The 23091-nt window shown below is 41.7% G+C and overlaps 1 protein-coding gene across 2 annotated transcripts in view; it reads right to left on the bottom strand.

Annotated features, from left to right (window-relative positions):
- The window catches only part of PAXIP1 (PAX interacting protein 1), a 59510-nt gene that overhangs the window by 10666 nt on the left and 25753 nt on the right, over positions 1 to 23091 (bottom strand). For both annotated transcript variants that reach the window (XM_064368585.1, XM_064368609.1), the window contains exons 6-15: positions 20498 to 21127; positions 14142 to 14865; positions 13563 to 13657; positions 8541 to 8636; positions 7482 to 7619; positions 6678 to 6799; positions 6087 to 6271; positions 5121 to 5164; positions 2641 to 2711; positions 1004 to 1106 (exon numbers count right to left, since the gene is read on the bottom strand). In XM_064368585.1, coding sequence (XP_064224655.1) covers positions 1004 to 1106; positions 2641 to 2711; positions 5121 to 5164; positions 6087 to 6271; positions 6678 to 6799; positions 7482 to 7619; positions 8541 to 8636; positions 13563 to 13657; positions 14142 to 14865; positions 20498 to 21127 — 2208 coding nt within the window. The remainder of the gene's footprint in view (positions 1 to 1003; positions 1107 to 2640; positions 2712 to 5120; positions 5165 to 6086; positions 6272 to 6677; positions 6800 to 7481; positions 7620 to 8540; positions 8637 to 13562; positions 13658 to 14141; positions 14866 to 20497; positions 21128 to 23091) is intronic.

Genomic DNA, 23091 nt, shown 5'->3' with positions numbered 1-23091 from the left:
ACCTATCTGAAGGTAAGGTTTATGACTGTAATTCTCACCCACAGAAAACAGTGTGACAGGTAAAACAAAACCTACAACTCCAGGAGAAAAATAAAAAGGACAATGTATCATTCACACTTCTGTAGTTCAAATCCACACAAATCAAGATAAAAATATGAATTCTCCATCAAACATCAATAACATCTCCATGAATAAGTTAAATGACATGAGAATGAGGCAGCTCACTTCACAATGAAGAGTAAACAGCCAAGACTTGCTAGGCCGAAACTGGGGTTAATGAGGAACATTTACCTGCCCTTTGTTTTTTGAAATAATGGCATAAAAATTGACTAAGATATGAACATATAAAAAATCAACCTCCTAGTAACTATCTTCACATTTTAAAGGTGGGGAAATTAATTTGTTCTAAATATATAATAGTAGCATTGATAATTGTTTCTTTTCCTTAAAAAGGAAACTAGGAGGAAAATGTATGAATCCACCATAATACAGGTCAACTTACACCCTTAACCCAAACAAAACAAAATCCCGTCGTCTTCTGGGCTGTTATTTCAGAAAGTATATTTAAAATCTGTGCTCATTTATCATCTAAACAAATATACAAACTCCCTTTGGCCTCACTCTACCCAAGAAAACTAATCATGGGTAGACTGTGTTTCAATCAGAGAACTTGAAAAGAGTTTTCCTTCATGCTGGATGTCTTCATGAATATGACACGGAAGGAGACTTGCAAATGTTCACGTGACGATTGGCATGGAACTTGGCCTCTACTAATAAGAAAGCAAGTATCTAAGTATGAAATAATAGCACAGAACAGGGCGGAAAGTCACTAAACATTTAATGACCAGGATTACTATAATGACTACTAAAAATACTTCATAAATATGCACTATAATAACAAGATATTCCTGACTATCTAAACTATGTAAGTTAACTGCTGAAGTAAATATATACTAAAAGGAACATTGCTAAAAATCCTTTTACAAAGTAGATGAAATTTCACCTTAACATACTGTTGAACCTGGACAGGCTCGAATCCAGTGAAAAGCACAAGAGGGGTCAATTCTGGAGTTAGCTTTTTAGTGGGAGGTGGTATGTCTTCAATTCTGTGGAAGAAACACACATAAAACAGTGGTGATTTAATATTCACTTAAAATGAAAATTTTCTTTAGAAAACAGGGATTTCAATAGTTTAACAAGCTTTAACTGCATGTGGTTTTTACTCTTAAAGGAAAAGTACAATGAGCCTATCTGTCCTTCCTTCCTTTCCACCGCTTCCATAAAGTCACCTTCCAAGACTACCTCTGAAGCCTCCAAGGGATGCATCCAATTCACTTTCAGTTAAGATCAATACTTCCTTCTTCATCAGTCCCCTCCGGATTAATTTTTTTAATTGGCTTTAAGAAGAAAGCAAATATCAAAGTTGCTTCTAAATGTCACTGATTTTGTAGCTTAATGGCTTCATTTTTAATCAAATTTTTAAAATAACCTTGTGTGACTCAGGCCACTCCTTGTTTGCCTGTTCACCATCAATATAATTCAGCCAAGAGGAGCGTCCCTAGAGCTTCCAGTGTCCTTTATATTCTAGCCCTCTTCAACCACCAATTATACAAACGCTGCTTTGCTCAGGCACATGTTTTAAGTGAAACCTGTTTTGTTTTTTCCATAACCCTTAAATTTTTTAGGTCTTTTCAGTTTATTATTATTTCCTGAGACAGTCCAAGAAAAATTTACTTTAAAATTTCTTTGTGGCAAGTTGATGACAGCCTCAAAAAATACAATCACATAATTAGGATTTTATTACCAAAGTCAATAGTTCAGCTTGTGTTCTGAAAGTGGGGAACAGAAGGAGGGAAAGATGAGGAGCAGGGAGAGAAAAGATAAGGAACCTGGTAACTGCAAACAATTCAAGCAGTTATATTTCACCATGTACAGTTTGGAAAGAAGACTTTTCTACAATCAAGGAAGAAAATAAAAGCCCTGTTGGTTTGCTCCTGCATTTGCTATGCCTTACTAATTGAATGACTGAGAGGACTTCATTACTGTCATGTTGGCCGACACAACACTAAAATGATATGCATCTCAATCTGCATACTCCAAGCTAAAACCCAACATGCCACGTGCACTGCACATGTCCTTCCAAGGCTTTGGGTCTGGGTCCTCCTTCCCACCGTGGCCAATACTGCTTGGTCCTCATTGAGAACTGGCAGATCCAAGGAGCATACCTGAGATGACATTATGGCCTAGATGCTTTCTAGGCATCTAGAGCAGGTTCTTCAGCTGTGCCCAGGAAGCCTGGGGCTCTGTGGTATACTGCTGAGCTGGGTTCTAGACCTCCCACCCCATTCCCACTGCTGCAGCTTCTGTTTTACATGGTGGAGAGGGGCTTTTCATAGTATATTGCTTAAAAAAAGACTCAATTTTTTAAAAACTAAAAAATATACTGGCCTATGTCATTATTCACCATTTGTCTCCAGCAATAAAATGAAATATATCACAATAAAGTTGAAAAGCAGAAAGCAAACTCTTTCAAATCCTATTTACTGAAAAACATTTTAGAAACTTTCCTCAATTGCCACCAATTTTCCAAAGCAGACCTGTGAAAGCCAACAATAAAAAATTTAAGGCTATTACTCTTACCTGGCTCTTTTGGAAGAAGGCTGGACATTAGCTACTTCATTCTGTTTCAGTTTGGGAGGTAGTCGTACACTCTGCAATTAAAATATCGTCTACTTTACTTCAATCAATCTACTAAGTAATACAGTAGCTTCCAAAAGATTTATGTGTCAAATAATCAAACTACTTAATCATATAATATACAAGAATCATGCTCTTCTTCACATTAGAACTAGTCTTCACCTCAAAAGATCACTCGGACAATGCAAGCCAGGAGAAGCTAACATTCCCGAGGGAACCTCTGTATTGTGTGTGTGTGTGTGTGTGTGTGTGTGTGTGTTTTTTCCTTTTTGCTTTCCCTCTTTATTCGACAAATCCTTTCAGTGCTTTAAGTATCTTTGTTCCTTTCTTTCCTCCATGTTACATATATGCATCCCTCAACGTTGAACTTCTCAGAATGGTTTTCATTTCAAGTATTTTGTCCTGTGTCTCAATTGAGAATGTGAAAAACATGATCAAAATTACACCTCCACCCTAAAAGACTATTCCTATAAGAGATATTTCACCAATGAGATTTCACAAAAGATGTTACATGACAATCAGATCAACATTGCTACCAACAGCCAGACAAGGTGCCAAAACCCACACTCTGCCTCAGCAACATGATGACCTCCACTAGGACCAGCTGCAGCCCTAACCCTGGAGCAGAAGCCATGCCAAGTGAAAAGAGAGCAGGAAGAAGATGGGATTTCCTTGTGGGCTCCCTACCACAGTCAGATCTCCATTCCACCCCTACTCCTTGTTCACTCCTATCTTCACATTTTAAACTCAGAGGTTCTTTGACTTGTGTGGGCCAACCATGTCTTTCCCACGTTTTATTATTTGAAGGAATTGCTCTCAATCTTATTAACTACAACTTATTTTTTCTAAATATTGCTGCCATATCTAGAATAAATATAAGCATATCTACAGAAAGTATTCAAAATCTATTAGCCCTGTCATACATAGAAAATCAAGCTTGATAGTAATTTGCAGGCAAGTTTATACTTTTTCTTATTATAGCCCTTATAAGAAAACAATCTCTCAACTCTCTATTTCCAAAGATTGCAGTTAAGTCTCCAAATTATCATTCATTGGTATCAAGAACAGAAACAAATGGTGGGAAAGGCAAAAATGGCAAACTGGCCTGTCTCTAAGATTTTTAGCTTTTAATTACTGATACAAAGCCACAAGAGAAGTTGACATCTGGAGCCCCTAACAACTTCAGAATTTAAGCCATGTGGTTTGGGAGGAAAACTCTGATGACCACTTTCCCAGTGTGAGCTTAAAAGCTACCATAAAATTCCTTTCAGTTAAATGAACTGGGAGAATATTTGCTTTTGCTGATGTGTCAGAACGGGTCATGTCATATTAAAGTCCTAACTACTAGCGTAAGCTAGTAGGAAAAAAAATATATCTATGATCACATTATCATTAGCATGAAGAAAACAAGACTGTGGCTTGGAAGGGCTTCCTCAGAGACTTGGGATGATTATTAGCAACTTCCAGATGAGATGTGGAAAACGAATAAGTCAGTAGATGAATAACCAGAAACACGAGCCTGGGTGTTAGCTGCTAATCCTTATGAGACTATTCTCCTCAGCTAAATGTTCAAGTGGCACCAACCCTAAATTACCACTGCATACAAAAGAAATGTGGTGAAAACTTGGTGGGTACATGACATATGGAAATCTGTTTTTCAAAACAAAGGTTAATATATAATGACACGAACATAAATCAAAGCCTTTAAATTACACTACTATTGGCCAACAGTAAAAAAAAAACTGCTATTCTCAAAGTGCTGATGTTCAGTCAAACAGTGAGAAATCACAGTAGACAAAGTCTAAAGTGAAAAATTATTAAAGTGGTCCTGTCTGTAGCTTAGTAAATATGAATGTGGGGAAAAGAGAAAACACAACTGATCTTCCACTCATTATGCTTAACTGATGAGAAGGCAGAAAGCACCTCTTTGTCTGGTAAATGACAACCAATGGCCCTCAAATTTCAAGTACGGCCTACCCTGAAAAGCAGAGACCTCAAGCACTGTGATGTGACTCCCAACTCGAGACACTATGAAAATATTTCCCCTCATCACGAGACCTGGGACTCCTTAAGTTCTGATCTGTAGCCCCAAGTAGGTTACATATCCATTGCTTCTTGCCTTTCATTAACCCTACAAAAAACAAGACGTCATCTTTGATTTTACTGTTCTCTATAAGCAATCACACAGCTCTCTGAAGCAAATAAGCCCCTCACATGTATAAATACGAAAATGACAATCATATCCTAACAATTAAGAGAAAAATCAGTCCTAGGGTTTACTGAACAAGTGAGTAGACACAACCTTCATTTGTTATCATGTTGACAAATTACTAAAATAATTTTTAATTTATGAAGACAAATACATCCCTACTGCATTGTAATAATATAGTAATAGCCAAAGGAAGGTTATTAATTTGACATACCATCAACAACTCTGCATTCACTTTTAAGGGAACTCTCCAAGCATCTAAAGAGAGAAACACATTATTTTTTATGGTAGATACTCTGTTTAAATAATAAGTCCTTTTTGTAAAAGTCTTCCCTGATAACTCGACAGGTGGCTTAGCTGACAATACTTAATAAGGATAAATGTAAGTATTCTAATGAAGTTTTAAAAAAAAACTTTCCGGGCAAGGTGAGGGCATGCTGCTGCTCTAGTTTCACATGCTGTCTGCATGAAGTAGCACTAAGACCAGCGGCAGCAAACAAAGCAAATGTTGTGTCAAAACCCATGGCATTCACCCGCTACTGTGGGTTGTCTGGGTAGGTATTTCTAGGCCTGTGTCCAAGTCTGGGTTTCACATAGTCTGGCCTCTAGCAGGCACAAACCTTCCTGCCTATCACAGGAGCCATGATAACATCCAGGATGTAACAGCAAGTCAGTCAAAGCTCAACAGTGACAGAGGACAGACGTCAATTCTAGGAAAGCAGGGAATGTTCTGGAAGGTAGGGAGCAATTTGGACAAAACATTAACTGGCCTGAGAGACAAGACTATCAAAAAGCTTTCAAGTGCTTCTTCCATCTCTAAGAGTTGATCAAAAGCAAACAAAAACATCAAATCATGGCGCACGCCTCAAGTCCCAGCTACTTGGGAGGATGAGGTGGGAGAACCACCCAAGCCCAGGCAGTCAAGGCTGCAGTGAGCCATGATCACACCACTGCTCTCCAGCCTGGGTGACAGAGTGAGACTCTGTCTCAAAAAACCAACAAACAAAAATCCTTAGCAGAGTGGGGAGAAGAAAGGAAGAATATAGAATGGAAATTGAAAATGAGTCAAAAACTGATCAGAAAGTTCAAGCCAAGCCTGATGATTAGTATGAATAAAAAGATGGTAGAAGCAATGTCAGTACTTTTAAGTAAGATTTGCAGCCTGCAGAATTTTACTTACCTAAAAGATTGAAAACTAAATGCTGGGTCGGGGCAAAGGGATCCTGCAGACTGAACGCCGTGTAGCGACTATACTGAATCTGCCTCAGTGCCTCAAAGTTTCCCAGAAGAATGTCACCAAGCCACTGGGCGTTGACACAGGGTATCCTCCACTCTTTGGCTTTTTCATACTTTAAACCAGTTGGTCTTTTTATTTTTTGAGGAGAAAACACATTTATTAAATGTTAGAGATGTCAACTGTCCAAATTTATATTTATTTCCAACAAAGGCAATAAGATATTTCTCCTAATATAAGTGGAAGGCATAGCCTAGCAAACTGAGGGTGACCCTGCATGGCAATAAAATGTCCACCTCAAGGCTCAAGCTGAATTACAGAACCACCTCCGAGTCTTACTTTTACCCTATTCCTATTTTGTTAATTCAAATGTTTTCTAGGTATTTCTATTAAGATTATTATGAATATGATTGTCATACTTTGTTTAACGGACTTTAATTTCCACAAATTTCTACCACAAAACTATGACATACTAAAAAATGCACAATTGACTATACTGTGTATAAATTTTAAAAACGGTTTCAAAAATTTGCTTACTCTTTACAGATGAGGACTGTGTTGCTGCGGCATAGATAACCTGTATATTTGGCGCCTGCCAAATAAGCCATTAATTTTAGGTCATCTCTGTCACTATCAACAAATCCAGTCACAGAAATAATCTAAGAAAAAAAGAGAGAAAATAAGGTAAAAACAAAACAAACAAAAAACCAAAACCAAGTACTATTTCTTCTACTTCTTAATTGACATATATTTTTTCACTATTTCTTTGGCATTATGGAACACATCTGGTAATGTCATTCCTAAAACTGTCAAGACCAGAATTTTATTAAAATACTAAAAAGGTAATACACATAGCCCTTACAGGGAAGAAGAAAAAGAATGAATGTGAGATGCCTTGTTTATGCTACTGCAACACTGCTCAGATGATCCCAACAGTTATGTTATAAAGCGTGTAACCACGAGCCAGCTGAGCCAGCTCCTCCTCCTCGCTGATTCCAATGCAGAGATCATTTGAGTGGAAGGACCCATGACTACTGATTAGTTCCACCCAATAGGGGCTGCCTTTCGTGCAAGACCCCTGATTTATTTTTGGATTTTAAATAGGGTCAAAGACTGAAGAATCCATTTAAATACCTACTATGTACAGAAAGCTGTGATTGTTGCAAGGAACTAAAAGAAAACAAGTTATTTCTTATGAGCAGGCACTTACAAAATGGGCAAAAGTACACAGAGAAGCTCTGACTCGGAAGCCAATGTGGGAGCCTCAGGTAAGTGCTAGCACAAGATTATCTGCCAAGCAGAAGAATGATGTAAACATGGATCATGAGGACTCTGTCTTACATGCTGTGAACACGGCTTTCCTCCTGGTGGGAAGGCCACTGGGAAGTGCAGGGCTCGGTGAGGCGGTACCATTTTCTTCTTCTTTAAGACCGTGTTTAACCAGTGCGCAGTAACACATCTCTTTCTTTCTCTTATTGCCTATCAAACAAAAAATTAGAGGTTTGTTGTTTTTGTTTTTCTGCCGCAGGATTAAAGAAAATTGTAAGGTTGTATAGGTACAATGCCATTTTCACTGGCAGCCCCATAAGAGAATTTCATGACATTTAGCACTTGATTAAAGTAACAAATTAAAACCATGTAGCTGGTTACTTGAAATACAACCTAAAAATGTTACTATCTATCTGCAAACAAGAGTCTACAACTGAAGACAAAAGCAACAAATTCTACAACTTTAAGAATAACTTTAGTGATGAATGAACTAATATGTATGATCACCAAAGTTAAAAGTGCAGCTTAAGAACACAGAGGGCTCCACGTAAGAAAAGTATAAAAAACCCATCTGCCTAAAATGAACCACAGGAAAACAAAAAATGCCTCAGAAGTATTTCCACATTTTTACTGGAGAAGTAGATCCTGTGAATGGCTATCCTCTTTAAGAGGGGTATCTTGGAGGTCATTTGTCACACATATATCAATTGTCTACAAGAAGCACAATTTTATGAAAAGAAATGAAACTTCAGAGAGTACAAGAAGGTAATATTGAGGAGAAAGCTTGCATCCCAGTAGTTTTAGAAAAGCTCTGTAAGGGACCTGGCCTTTGCATGCTTGTGTGGGAGTCACACACCAGTGCACTCAGTGTGGCTAGGATGGTGACTGCAAGGAGTGTCCGCCCTTCTTAACACCACCTGGGAATATCCCTTTGTTTCTCCATTGCTCAAAGACAATGGTGCCCACAAAAGGTATCAATCCCACTAAAGAATCCATCACAGGAAGAAGCAATTTTCCTATCTTTCAAGGCAGAAAAGTCCTTTCCAAAAATAATAATCAATCACTAGCATTTACTGCATGTAAAAAAGGACAGATGTTGCTCCTGGTGGCAGCTAAGGTTGTCTTCCTTACCTGTGCATACACACTGCTGACTTGACTCTCACAGAGAAGGTGCGTGCATCGACTTGTGAACGTGGGGTCAACAGTGCCACCGTGTGCCTGGATTATCTAGACACAAAGACCCGACGACCAATGCGGTCATCAATGTTAATCACTCAGAATAGAGAAGACTTCCAATTTCAAATAAGACAGCTGTCAAAAGACTCTATCATATATTTATATCATGTATTTCCCCAAAGTATCAAGGACATGCAACAGTTATATTTACAGACTTTTCTACCCAGCACCATACAATGAAAATGAACTCCAATACTATAAATTTAATCTGAATTTCCAGGAAACCTAAGAGAACAACACTGGAATGAATGCATCCTGGGGTTTCTCAAGCTCAGCATAACTTCCCTGCTGAATCAGGGGGTTCTGGGATGTGGTGGCTATCCTGAACAGAAGAGGATGCTACCCATCCCATGCCAGCAGCAGCCCCTAGCCACGACTACTTCAGATCTCCAGATATTGCAAAAGGTCTATGGTGGGCAGATCCACCTCCCTTAAAAAGGGAAATAAAAAGCAAATCAGAATGAAATTCATAAAATCCCAACAGTTTCTTCTCAAAACAGATGTGGTTTTCTGGGGGAAGGAACTGTTGTGGGCATTCGTCAGAACTCAAAATACTGTACACGGAAAAAATAGAGTTTGATGGCCTATTAGGTAAAATATAAACTTTAAGAAGACCCACCCCTGGCTGGGCGTGATGGCTCATACCTGTCATCCCAGCACTTTGGGAGGCCAAGGCGGGTGATCATGAGGTCAGAGTTTGAGACCAGCCTGGCAACACAGTAAAACCCCATCTCTACTAAAAATACAAAAATTAGCTAGGCATGGTGGTGCGTGCCTGTAGTCCCAGCTACTTGGGAGTCTGAGGCAGAACTGCCTGAACCCAGTAGGTGGAGAGTATAGTGAGCTGAGATCATACCACTGCACTCAAACTGCACTCAAGCCTGGGCAATGAGAACAAGACTCGGTCTCAAAAAAAAAACACGTGTCTCCTCAAAAAAACAATTGTTTCATTTACTACTTTTAAGATGTAAATGTTTATTTTTCCTATGGCTAAACATCAACATAGTTTAATGAGGTACAGAACAAAATTGCAGCCTCCTTGCCCATCCCTGCTTTTCATTCCCCTGAAACAAGCACATTTAGCACTTTAAAGCTGTTTCCTCTGACAATTACTTTTTTATTTTTTAATATATATACTTTATTGCACTTTAGGTTCTGGGGTACATGTGCAGAACATACAGGATTGTTGCATAGGTACATACATGGCAAAGTGGTTTGCTGCCTCCATCCCCCTGTCACCTATATCTGGCATTTCTCCCCATGTTTTCCCAACACTGGGAAGAGGATTGAGGGAGCCCCCACAGTTCATGGGGACGCCGCCGAGTGTCATCGCTTCTACAATGAGCCGCAAGAGGCTGGCGGGGTGCCCACCCAGCAGGCACAGTAGACCGCAGCCAGCCAGTGCCTGGTGTCCGCCCCCCGCCAACCCTTCTCCAAGCACCGGCAGAAAACAGAGAGTGCTTAGGTGGTGGGTGCTGCAGGTACAGGTTTGGGAAGCGGGGAGAGACATTTTTATTTTTGTTCTGCCACACACATTTGTACTTGGAAAGAGACCAGCACTGAGCTCAGCGCCTCCCCGCCTCTCTCTTCCTAGCCACAGATGCTACGCCTGCCCCTTTTTGCTTCCCCCTGGGGAGGAAGGGAGTCATGGTGGGGGAGCTGGCGTACAGGTTTGGGAAGGGGGGAGAGACATTTTTATTTTTTTAACCCCTGTTTCTCTTTTGCTTATGATTAAAGGAAGGAAAAGTTAAAAAAAAAAAAAAAAGGCAATTATTAATATATTCTAACACATTATATGATTTCCTTTTCTCTAGTTTTATATAACCATCTACTGACAATCCTACTGTGGACACCCTTCCCCCAAATAACACACACACTCCTCAAGTCTTCCTGATTTGGTTATATCAAGACTCTTGTTTAGATCAGTCGTCAGTGACATAACACAATGTATCCTAAGATTAGAGTTCCTTTCTGGTATACACTTTGGTTTTCCCTGGTGCTTATCACTGCCTCATCCCAGCCCCTCCAGAATCTGTCCTTTTCTTAGTTTTCTACATGCCTTTCACTATTTCATTCCCACTATTTGAACAATGTACATGTGGTGGTTTTACAGTATGTCTGCAAATTATTGTATAATCATCCGTCTAAGAGTTGGAGCTTTACTCACTTAGCTTTGAGTATGGACTAGACTTAGTCACTTAATATGGTGGAATTGACAGTGGGAGTCTCCAGGAACTCAGTCACAAAAGACGCTGTAATGCTGTGGCTTTTCTCTCTCTCTATCTTAGGTCATGCCCTCTGGGGAAGGGAGCCAGTTGTCATGCTGTGAAGACATACAAACAGCCCTCACTTGTGATGAGGAGCTGAGGCCTGCAGCCCACAGCCATGTGAGGTAACCATCCTGGAAGCGGCTCCTGCAGCTCCCACTGTCATCCTGACTGCAACCTCAGGAGATGGCTGAGTCACAAGCGCCCTACCAAGCTGCTACAGGATTTCTGACCCATGACCAAACTGAGAGGTAGTTTATTGTTTTAAGTCACTAGGTTTTGAGACAATCTGTTAACACAGCAACAGAAAATGAATGTACTATCACTGATCCTTGAGCAACCCGGGTGCGAACTGCGTGGGTCCACTGATAGCTAGATCTTCTTACACCTCTGCCACTCCTAAGGAGGTAGGACCAGCCCCTCCTGTCCCTCCTCCTAGGCCCACTCATCATGAAGATGACACGGATGAAGACCTCTGTGATGACATACTTCCCCTTAATGAACAGTGCATATATTTTCTCTTATGATTTCCTTAATAACATTTTCTTTTCTTTAGCTTACTTTATTGTAAAAATACAGTACTACATATATAAAATATGCGTTAATTGACTTTATCTCTAAGGCTTCTGATTAACACTAGGCTATTAGTAATTCAGGTTCTGGGGAGTCACAAGTGATGCACAGATCACTGATTGCGTGGGGGTCAGCACCCCTCGGCCCCAGACTGTTCAGGGGTCAACCGTACCTGTCCCTCCTGAATCTACCAGTGTCTTTGTTTGTTTGCTCCCCCAGGAAGCCTCTCTTCTGGTCCCAAGTCTAGTTTTCTCCACAGCTATTTTCTCATCATCTGGCATTTCCCCTCACCTCCATCCTGGCAATTCTCTTTCCATCTCGGAGTCAAATCCCTCATTTCTTGGCTACCACATCTTACTCTCTACTGGCATAGTGGCTTCCTAAGGAAGAATACAAAGGAGGTACATTTTTGACCGTTAGTATACAAATATCCGTATTCCATTTCTTGTGACTAACAGGCTCTATAGATTACTTTAGGTTGGAAATTGTTTCCCCTCAAAAACAAAAGAAGCTGCTCTGTTGGTGGCCCCTGTACACTGCATCGGAGGCTCCTGAAACCACCCTGACTCCTGATCTGTCCAAGTTTCCCTTCCAGGGAACTTGTGTTTGTCTGACAGAAAAGTGTTCTCTCTAGCCTTGTGAACGTTCCCAGATGCCTTATCACAGCTCTCCTTCCATTTCTTTTCAATCTGGGGGCACATGGCCTTCAGCTGCAAAGCTATGTTCTTTCATAACGTTCTTGCCTTCATTTTCTCTATTCCCAAGCTCCTATTTAATGTCAGCCCTCTTAGATAAATCCTTTAACTTGAAAACAAGACAAAAAAACCCAAACTTTTCTCCACTAACTTTCATATCTTTGAGTTTTGTTGTACTTCTCAGGACAGTTTCTCAATGCTGCCTTCGAACATTTCTGACTTTTAAAAAATTTCTGCTGCTGCCCTTCTCAGAACTGCCCCTTCCTCCCTCACCCCAGCACACATCCTCTGCCCAGCCAACCACACAGTCATCTCCCTGGTCGCTCTCAGATTCAACACTTTACTACTTAAAACACACAGCCGATCACTTCACCTGCATCTAAATTCCACCACATGGTACATCAACAAGTTCTTGGAAGACATGGAAGACAGGCCAGCCCTGGCTCCTGTACCCCCTCCTGCCTCGTGGATCCCACTGAGGCACCATCCTTTGCACCCTCCTGTCAGTTTCCCCAATCACATGCCTTTGCCTGTGCTGCACCATTTGGAAAATCCTCCCCGTCTAATTCTCACTCCTAGTCATCCCATAAGCAGTTCAGGATTCACCTCTCTCAGTAGACTTTTCTTAACACATCACTCCACAACACGATGGGTGAAGGTCCTTCTCAGGCTCACAACAGCCTGCACCTGCCAACCTGCCTCTCCCAGGGCTCTTTGGCTTTCTTCGTCTCTGCGATTTCACATACCTTCCCTAGGTCTTGCAGCAGGCTCAGCATATAGCCGGGATTTAAGCACTAGGGATGTTTATGGTGAAGCACATTCAAGATGTATTAGAGGCATATTTAAACTCAGTTTTTATTACAAAAAAAATTTCTTTTGATTCAGTTTTGTTTTGTGGAATGCAAGAAAGAAAAAAGCATTTTTTTTCTTTAAAGGCCACCATGCAAGATAATAAATAGATAAATGAACTACAGTTTCACAATTGGGCTAAAAGACTTTGAGGTTCTAGAGATTCCAGGATTTCCTAACAGTTACCTTTGGAGAAAGAGAAACGACTGAGATGCATACAAATTAATGGTCCTTCTCCCAGGACACCAAAAACCTGAACTTATTTCCATCGTCCCAATTATACACAAATAATTAGTGCCCCTTGGAATTTCCAAGCTGGAAAAAAAAGTCCACCATCTTCATCTAACAGCTGAGAAAACTGATGCCCAGAAAAGCACTGTGCCTGAGGTCAGAGAATGTTAATCAAAATGCCCGTCACACATTAGAACACATGTAGGCGCAGCTCAGCGAATGCAGTCTAATGAACATAGTTACGTCTACGTAAGAAAGAAGCATCTTCAGACAAAGTCATCTTCCTCCAGGCACAATCTTACCCTTTTCCACGTGGCTAGCAGTTGCTTATCAGACATCTGCTCTGGATAATCCGCAATTGCAAACACACATCCCAATAAGAAGGCTTCTTCTGGAACTAGAATAAAATTATATAAGAAAAAGAAAATTAAATCTGATGAATATGCTTGCACAAGTTAAAAAGTGGCACCTTCCAATGTGAACCTGTTATGTTACTCAGTCTTGACCATGTTCCTGCCAGTAATCAGACTGCATGGGGAATACTGCTATAAATATACTAGTTAACTGTCCGCATCAAACAAACATTAAAAACTAAAATGAAAATAAATTATACCTGGCCATTAAATACCCGAATGAGTCCCTGTGGCAACCTAGATGTTCTACGGAACACCAATATTCACTTCAGCATATGATGTACCAAAGTACAAAAGAAAGCATAATTATCCTATGATAACTATATTCTTTGTCAGTTATGAGGCTCACATTCTCCATCTTGTAATAATTGTTTTGATATGAATCCTTACCGACACTCAAACACTCTCAAAGCATTTATGTGGGTACAAGACTTTTAGGAGAGAGGAAAAAAAATCTCCATTACTAACTCTCCACTGCTGGATCATGTCCAAAAAGCTGATGATGCTGAGGTGGTGGTGGCGGTGGTGGCTGCTGCTGCTGCTGCTGCTGCGAGGGCTGCTGAGATGGAACCTGATGCTGCAGCGCCTGCGACGTCTGACTCAAGTGTGGTGCCGTCTGACTTTGCATCTGCTGCTGCTGCTGGTGCATGCGCTGGAGCTGCTGCTGCTGAATCTGCTGTTGCTGCTGGAGCAGGCTGTGCTGCTGCTGGAGCTGGGCGAGCTGCTGCTGCTGGAGCTGGTGCTGCTGCAGCTGATGGAACTGCTGCTGCAGGGCATGCTGCTGCTGAAAGGACTGGAGCTGCTGCTGAGGGCGATGCAACTGCTGTGGAGGATGCAACTGTTGCTGTGGAAACTGTAGCTGTTGCTGTGAAAACTGATGCTGATGGGCTTGCTGCTGCTGCTGCTGCTGCTGTGAAAACGGATGTGACGGCTGCTGGGGGTAAGGCTGCTGAGAAATCTGCTGCTGTTGCTGCTGCTGGAGCTGCATTATCTGCTGGGGCTGAAGGTGTAAAACCGGGTGCTGTGGCTGCTGCTGCTGCTGCTGGGCCTGGTGCTGCTGCTGTAACATGTGTGTCTCTGGAGTCACTTTCACTTGACTGAACAGCACTGCATTGGCATTTGTATGGCCCTGCTGGCTGTGATTCACCTGCTGTTCTAAATTTTTTGTAGGTGCTGAAAGAGTCTGTAAGATCTACAAAACAAAAGTTAGGTCAAACATGATCAATAGTTCCTGAAATGGACGAATGACAGTTTCTTAGTCAAGAGAATAATAGCATATCCTACATATTTATTCTTAATATTCAACCAAGCAGACACAGCAAATGATTAACTTCAAAAACGATACTGCATTTGCTTTTATATTTATTTTGTAACACCAGTATCACAAAGTCAATTCATACATTGAGACCACCAAAATATGAAACTACATCAGTAAAATGGAATAAGCTAACAAATTAAAGTGACAAGGACTCAGAGTTTGCTAGAGCAGGGCGTGTGAGTCTTGTGCACACCTGGAGGCTGAGCCTAGGCGTTCCCTGGGCTGTGCTGCCACACCTCTCCACTGCCCATCAGTCTCCTGTCAGCTCCACAGGCCTTCTCCTGGCCTAGGAATGCACTGGGGAATGACAGGTGGTGAAGGCATCTGGTCATCAGGCTTAGCCTCACCTCAAACCTTCTCGCCACAGCTGCCACTTCCCATTTCCTCCTGTCCTATGGCCCAGAGTCTAGTAAAGAAAGGCTCTCAGTGAATCACCTTCCAGAGGAAAGCAGCCATGACCCAAGCTGTGACTTCAAGAGCCCTTCGCTCCACTGTCAACTTGCTCTGTGCACTGGTACACTACAGAAAAGGAGGCCAGCTCAGATACCACCAGCGCTGTTTAAATGGTGACATTCCCCCAACTAAGAACTCATCATTAGAGCTGGGAAATGACGCTTCCTCAAAAATGACTGAGTTCTTCATGTGGGACAAAAATATTTCAAGCCAGAAAAAAATAATTCAATAGTCAAGCCAGACTATTTCTCTTCTATTTCTTTCTGCTTCACAATGACAGGGAATAAGCTGACAGTTCTGCGTATGCTGAGGGGTAGGAGAAGGATGGTGACCAGCCAATACCCACCAAGCAGAGCAAGTCACTTTTTTAATATCCTATAGGGCACTGAATAAAACAAAAGATACATGTTACACAATGAATTTTGTTCAACATGCTCAAGTTAACAAAAATTTGAAACCAACTTCTTACGGTCATGGAAATCAGTAAAAATAAATTTTACTAAACTCAACCCATACAACTTTTAACCCTATTAAAAGCATTTAAAATTTAAATAAAATTCTAGGAATTCGATTTTAACACATATCAGAACTATACCAAAATCTCAAACATTCTAACATATATCTTTCATTTATACAGACGCTGAAATGCAAAGGTTATATGACCCACAAGGGTAACAGATTTTGGATTTAGTGATAAATAATTGAGTTTAGAAATGAAATAAGTCAAAATTAAGAGCTTGGGCACACCCATCTTTAAAATTGCCTTATGTATGAGATATCTCTATTAAGGAGATTCAAGACTTCAGAGACATCTGAGTGGAGCTCTAAGCAGAAAAATCTCTACAAAATAATAAGATAACTGTTTCATCTCTGTATTTAAAAGTATTTTTAAAAATCCAAAAAGAAGAAGGGAAAATTCATCCTACCACATGCCACCCGCGGAGCCCAGCAGCATCTGGTGCTAGGGAAGTATGGGTGTGCAGGGCACCTGCCTGCCTAGTGGGCACCAGCCATGAGCCCTACACGACAAACTGCTGCAAACAGTGGCTGCCTCCTGAGGGTGAACGGCAATGAGGGATGGGAGGTGGCTGGGAGTTTAACTTTTCACTGTCCTTTGGTATAATTAAAATTTTTGAATTTTGTACACATATTACTTTTTCACCCTCATATGTAAATAGCCCATGGAACTCTGAGGGACAGTAAGGAAATAAACACCCATCTGCACGTGGACAGGGCTGAACCAGTCATTTGCCACATACTGCTCCCTGCCTCTCTGCACCTTCCAACCCCAGGTGGAAGGGAGCTCGGGAAGGGGCAAAGGACCTAGACAAACACAGCAGCAGACATCACGACAGGACACAGGCCAGAGGCCCCGACTTTTCAGATTGGCTAAGAGGACTCAGCAGGGTCAGCCGCCTGCAGAGGGTGCTCCCTCTGATCTCAGAGGGCTGAGGGAGGCCTGGGTAGTACAAGAGGCAATGTACAGCTATTTCTACTACAGGCTTCAGTTAAGATAGGTCCTCGCCCACTGCTGACCCAGCCCGTTAAGGGAAAAGAACAGATGGAGATTCAGGACGACACTGCCAGCTAGGAATGAAGATGGCCATTGGCCTGGAGCCTTCTCCACTTGACGTGGCGAGAGGTGTAGGCTGGAGAGGAGGCATCTGCAAGGCCAGCGATCGAGATGCTGCCCAAAACCCCTACCACATTCAGGTGATCACTTTTTCAACCATCTGATCTGCTTCTGGCTGAATACATGTTAGCCCTGGAGAACGTACGAAAAAGAATCTTAATTGCTCAATTACATAATTGTGCTATACTACAAACAATTCTGATTAAATGTCCAGTTTAAATTTTTCCATTACAACTGTCACAATTCTCCTTTACATTACATTAATACTGAGTTACTGAATGCCACAATATAGAAAGCATCATGCTACACACCACATGGCTTCTAACCAGTACAAATCTGCAATATAAAGAGGATTTTGATGGTAAGTTACAGCCCACCTCCCACAATCTGATGTTCAACTAAATGTCTCATATTTCTAAAGTTTCAAAAAGTCATTTTCTTCATGTCTAGCAGTAAAATGTCCTTATGTTCTCTTGCATTGCTCAAAGTCTCTCAGAAAAATCTCTGCAATTCTTCTCACTAGTGATCAAATCAATTCACTCACTAGAAATGGATGGAGGCTTCTCAGTTTTCCACCTCTAGAGCACACAGCTGAGTATACCGAATTTGTCTCCAATGCAGAGATGTGCCCAAACTCCCTACTGCAGTCAATTATTTCCATTTCAAAGTAAATTATTTTGTCTCTATATCCAAATACAAATGTAAGGAACTTTGTATTTAAACCAACATCCATTTTATTTGAAAAACGAAGTAAGGCCAGGCACAGTGGCTCACACCTGTAATCCCAGCACTTTGGAAGGCCAAGGCAGGTGATCACCTGAGGTCAGGAGTTCGAGACCAGCCTGGCCAACATGTCAAAACCCCATCTCTAACAAAAATAAACACAAATTAGCTGGGTGTGGTGATGGGCACCTGAATCACAGCTACTCAGGAGGCTGAGGCAGGAGAAAACACCTAAGCTCGGGAGGTGGAGGCTCCAGCGAGCAGAGATTGTGCCACTGCACTCCAGCCTGGGTGACAGAGTGAGACTCTTGTCAAAAAAACAACCAAAATATATATATCAGCAATAAGTAGTAACTAACCAGCAGTAACTGATCAACACTTTTTGACACCACAAATAAATGAATAGCTAAGAACATTTCCTATTTCAAATGGATGACTTCTGCCCATAATTTCTCATCTAAAGAAAGGAAGTAATATTTCTCGAAGTACCAGAGGCTTCATCCATGGTTTCGCACACCAGCCCTATGAGAGAGATTTTTTATGGTCCATGTCCTGCATATCCCACTGCTGACAGGACAGGTCTACGGCGTGATCCCAGTCTTCCTGCCAGGACTGGTCAGTTTCTCAATTCCTCCAGCTCAGCAGTATCGTCACTCTTCACATGTGTGAGGTCAAAATTGCTAGAATCCTCTTTGCCTCTAGCCTATCATTCTTTATGGCCTTTACTTTCTACCTGTCATGATGCCCTCTGGCTTTCCAGGACCACTGTGGGACTGTCACTTTGCTGCTCTGTGGCTGAGACTGTACCCTGTGGTTTTATCCCACCCACCTTCCTGGACACGGATGCATGGGGACCAGGGCTGGCACCCTCAGCACTGGGCGATGCTGGAGCTGCTCCTTCTGTGCATCCAAGATTCTCCCTAAACTCAGCTGACCTCCACGTTCACATGGGCACCCATCTGGACAAGCCCTGGCCTTCAGCTCTTGGACCTCCTCATCTTGGTGGCCTTCTCCCCAGTTCCTCAGCCACACATTCCCAACTACTCCCGAGACCCATGGTCAGTCGCAGGCTTGTTTACCTCCAGGACCCAACAAGGCAGCATGGAGCCGTTGGCACCGAAGCACATCCGGGAGCTCCTCTCTAATGGGCAGCTGCTGCTCAGCTTCAAGGCACTGTTGCTACCCAGGACTTGAGGAAGGCCAGCTCGGCATTTTATCAGGTCATTCACCTCTTAAACCAGAAATCCAATGTGTACAAAGAATCTTGTGATTTGGGCAAGTAAATTTTAAAAAATTATCTGGGCCAAACTGAAATGTGTCTGGGTAGAACGTGGCCTGTCAGTTACTGGATTGTGTCTTTCATCACCTAAAACTATTGTGACTCCAAAATGGCTAATTCAAATAGACCAACCAAGCTCCGACCAAACTCTGTCCTGCCAGGCTGCCAGTGACTCCGACATTGGGACTGTCCTGTCTTCACTGCACTTCAATCCCCCTTGCCTTCTCTCTAGGCTAGATTCCATTTTATTCCCTCTTGTTAATATCCTAAGCTATGGTCACCAACCTAAACTGAGTCTTAACCACGTCCAGCAACACTGTCTTCCCTTTCCAGGAATCAACTACTTGAAAATGTATTCTCCTCAAACCCGATGACCTTCTCTCTCTTCTCACCTTGCCCCTCGCCATCTTAACTGTCTGCTGTCTACCATCTAAAGGGAACGTTTGCCTCTGTCTTACTCTGGATGCCAGCCAACCGCTGCAATCATCCCAAGAACTGTGTACTACTAACACCCGTTGTTTAGGTGGAAGGGAGATGAGACAAAGATTTTACCACAGCAACTCTAAACACTTTTTACACCACTGCTATTATCATGCCCAATAAAATGTTGATTCTCAACATCACCTTCTGCCCAGGCCATACTGAATTTCCCCACTTGAGAAACATCAAGCCTTTCCACTGAAAGTGGATGTGGAGAATACTGGATCCCACTTCAGGCTGTTCCTATGTGCTACAGAGCCATTTTTCTGCGACTTTGAGCTGTTATCCAGAAAACAAAAATATGAAATGAAAGTGTCCAGAACAAGGTGAAACAGCAGACCGGGCGTCACCATCAGATGGAATAGCCCATCTGGCTCTCAATGGTGGGGCTCCTCAGAGCCTGGCCCCAGACCCTCCTCTTGCTCTGCCCCGCCTACTACACATCCTCACATCTGCCTCCACAGCATCAGTCAGCCTTGTTTCCTCTGGTTCCACCACTTAGCAGACAGCTCCCCTGCATGTATCAGATACCTCCAACCCAACATATCTGAAAAGAAACTTACATTCTTAAAACCTGCCGCTTTCCCAGTGTTCCTTATCTCTGAAATGGCATCATCTTCTTTCCATTGCCATTGCTAATTTTAAACTAAGTAAAAGTGAAAACCCTTCAAGGGATAGTACTCCATCACAGACATCCTGGTTCTACTCAGCTGTGTTCAATCTTCCACTTAAATGCAAGTGATTATCCTCTTTCAGTAGCCCTTATGAATCTGAAATATATATATGTATATATACAACAGTAAAATAGGTTCTCACACAAATACTGCTTGTAAGTTATTTGGTCTGAAAAAACACAACCGACAAACTACACTCAATAGACTGTGAAAACCAATTCTAAAATCCAATATTAAAATTTTTTTTCTGAAAGAGTGACTTACATGTGCTACATTTGATGGCCGGTTCATCTGCTGAATGTCAGCATTATTAGTAATATTCCTCAATGTCCGTACAGCTGGGCTCCAGGTAGCTATCATTTCTGATCTTTCAGAACTTTGGAGATTTTGTCCAGAAGCCATTAAATTAGCCCGGACCTCAGGGGGCAGAATGTTACCTGGAACGGGTGGGACATTGGCACACAAGTTAATCAACCCAGGCTCCTTTCCCTGAGGCAGCCTGCGTTTTGCTGCAGCTAATTGTGGGACTTCGGCTGGGGTCCAGTTTAAATTTCTCTCTTGTTTTTCTGGTGATGAATCTGAAGAGTCATCAAACATCAATTCCCCTTTAGATTTTTCAGTGTTGGATTTGGGTGAAAACTGCTGGTCACCTGAAGGAGACCCTTCTTGAGAGCTGGCAGGGCTTGACTTCTCATCTGTACTACCCTCATTCTGAGAATCTTGTTCCTCATTTTCTACTTCCTCTTCCTCTTCCTCTTCTTCCTCTTCATAAATAATCAGACGAGGATGATAAGATGCTTCGTCCTTTTTGGTTTTCTCTGATACGCAATCCAGAACCCAGTCAGGAGTCACAATTTTAATACTTGCTCGCTTTAAAGCACATTCGTATTTCTCCTATGAGGAAAGCAGAAACACACACAAAACAAAGCTGTAAATTTCATCACATTTCCTAGAATTACGCGTTTTAGAAAAAAACTCAGGAGAGAAATGCAGTTGAAATGTTGAGCAACTATTATTGCCACTCTAAACATAAGGAAAGTTTGATCTTTTAGACAGTGGACATGAGGCAAAAGTTAAAGCGAACCATATAGCAGTGATTGTAGGAAGGTATGCCTGTAGTAGGAGTCTTAAAATACTTGGGTTAAAATTAACTTTTTTAAATGATATTTTAAGGACAAAAGCAGACCTAGTAATCCTACGGAAAATTATGAAATGAATAATTGCTATCTAAGTTTTTATTGATGGATAATATTTAGAAATCTAGTTTTCCATGACGGTTAAGTAAAGTAAAAGCGTGGCAGAGTGCCGCCAATGTATCTATCACGTGCACTCATGGAGCGTGGCTGACTTGCACAGAACAGCTCTATTCATGATCCAGTATTTACAGGGCTCATGCTATATGCCAAGTAGCACTAAGGGATGGAGACACAAAGAACGCAAGGAGTCTCTGACCTAAAAAGGCTCACAATTTGGTTCTAAAGAGAACTTAAATACGAAATGCAAATACAATGTAAAACCAGTGCTGAATCATGTGGTGAGACATTGGAAGAGGATATCGTCAACATAAGCTGGAGGACACCCGGAAAGCCCCATTGAAAGGTGAGCTTTGGCTGGGGCACGAATGATGACAATTTGCACAAGAAAGCAGAAAATACAGCCCAAAGGAAAATACACATGCCTGGAGTAGGATGTATGTAGGATGCATGTATGGCAAGCTAACAGGGGCCTTTCCTCTGGTAAAGGTTGCAGAATATGGAGGGCCCAGGAGAAGAAATAACAAAGAAAGAGAAAATACATAAAAAATGCTAACTAAGAGTAATACAACAATAAAGCAACTTTAACATAAATGAGTTTGTAAATTTGGCTTTGCTTTAAAAGCCTACACATAACAGCAATTATCTAGCAAACACAAAATCAGGGCCCTAAACTAAACTCCACATCCTGTTGCAGAGCCCCAAGGCAGCACTTGCAATTTATGGGTGGAATAAGAGTCACACGGGATAGGGAAGCACTGTTCACCCAGGGGACACAGATCCTTGCAAACAGTGAGCTGTGCATACAGCTCAGTGACTTAACCTGTTTTTGTGAGGCTGTTCTTTCCGAAACCCTTTTTTTTGAGACGGAGTTTCGCTCTTGTTACCCAGGCTGGAGTGCAATGGCGCGATCTCGGCTCACCACAACCTCCGCCTCCTGGGTTCAAGCAATTCTCCTGCCTCAGCCTCCCGAGTATCTGGGACTACAGGCGAACGCCACCACGCCCAGCAAATTTTTGCATTTTTAGTAGACGGGGTTTCACCATGTTGACCAGGATGGTCTCAATCTCTTGATCTCGCGATCCACCCGCCTCTAGGCGTGAGCCACCACACCCGGCCCTGAAACCTTTTTAAAATACAAGAAAAACCTAATCATGGGAGATACCCATGAATAAGAAGCTAAGCAAAGGAAAATGGATGTAATCATAATCACACTGACTAGAGAGGACCACGATTAACATTTTTAGAGTATAGCTTAAACTATTTTTGTCATAAATATATACGCACATATATTAAAAGGGCAAAGGGAAAAAACATAGTCCTAGTGAACAAATACTTTATGATGTTCCTTTTTCACTTACTATATTGTGAACAACCTCCTCCTATGACAATATGTATACTTTCATGCTCGTCTTTAACTTTTTAACGTACATTTTCAAACACAGACCAAATTAGAGACTAGTGTAATAATTCCCTTGTACTTGTTACCCAGTTTCAATAACCGGCAACCTTTTACAAACCTTGCTTCTCCTTGACTTCGTTTATGAATCTCAAATTGATAAAGGCTTTCTAAACCACCATAATTATCATAGCAGCAAAATGAAC

This window comes from Aotus nancymaae, unplaced genomic scaffold (assembly GCF_030222135.1).
Source record: "Aotus nancymaae isolate 86718 unplaced genomic scaffold, 86718_ANA_hifiasm-v0.15.2.pri h1tg000002l, whole genome shotgun sequence".
In the NCBI taxonomy this organism is placed as follows: domain Eukaryota; kingdom Metazoa; phylum Chordata; class Mammalia; order Primates; family Aotidae; genus Aotus; species Aotus nancymaae.
Note: the sequence above shows the minus strand (reverse complement) of the source record. Positions and strands in the feature narration are given on the sequence as shown.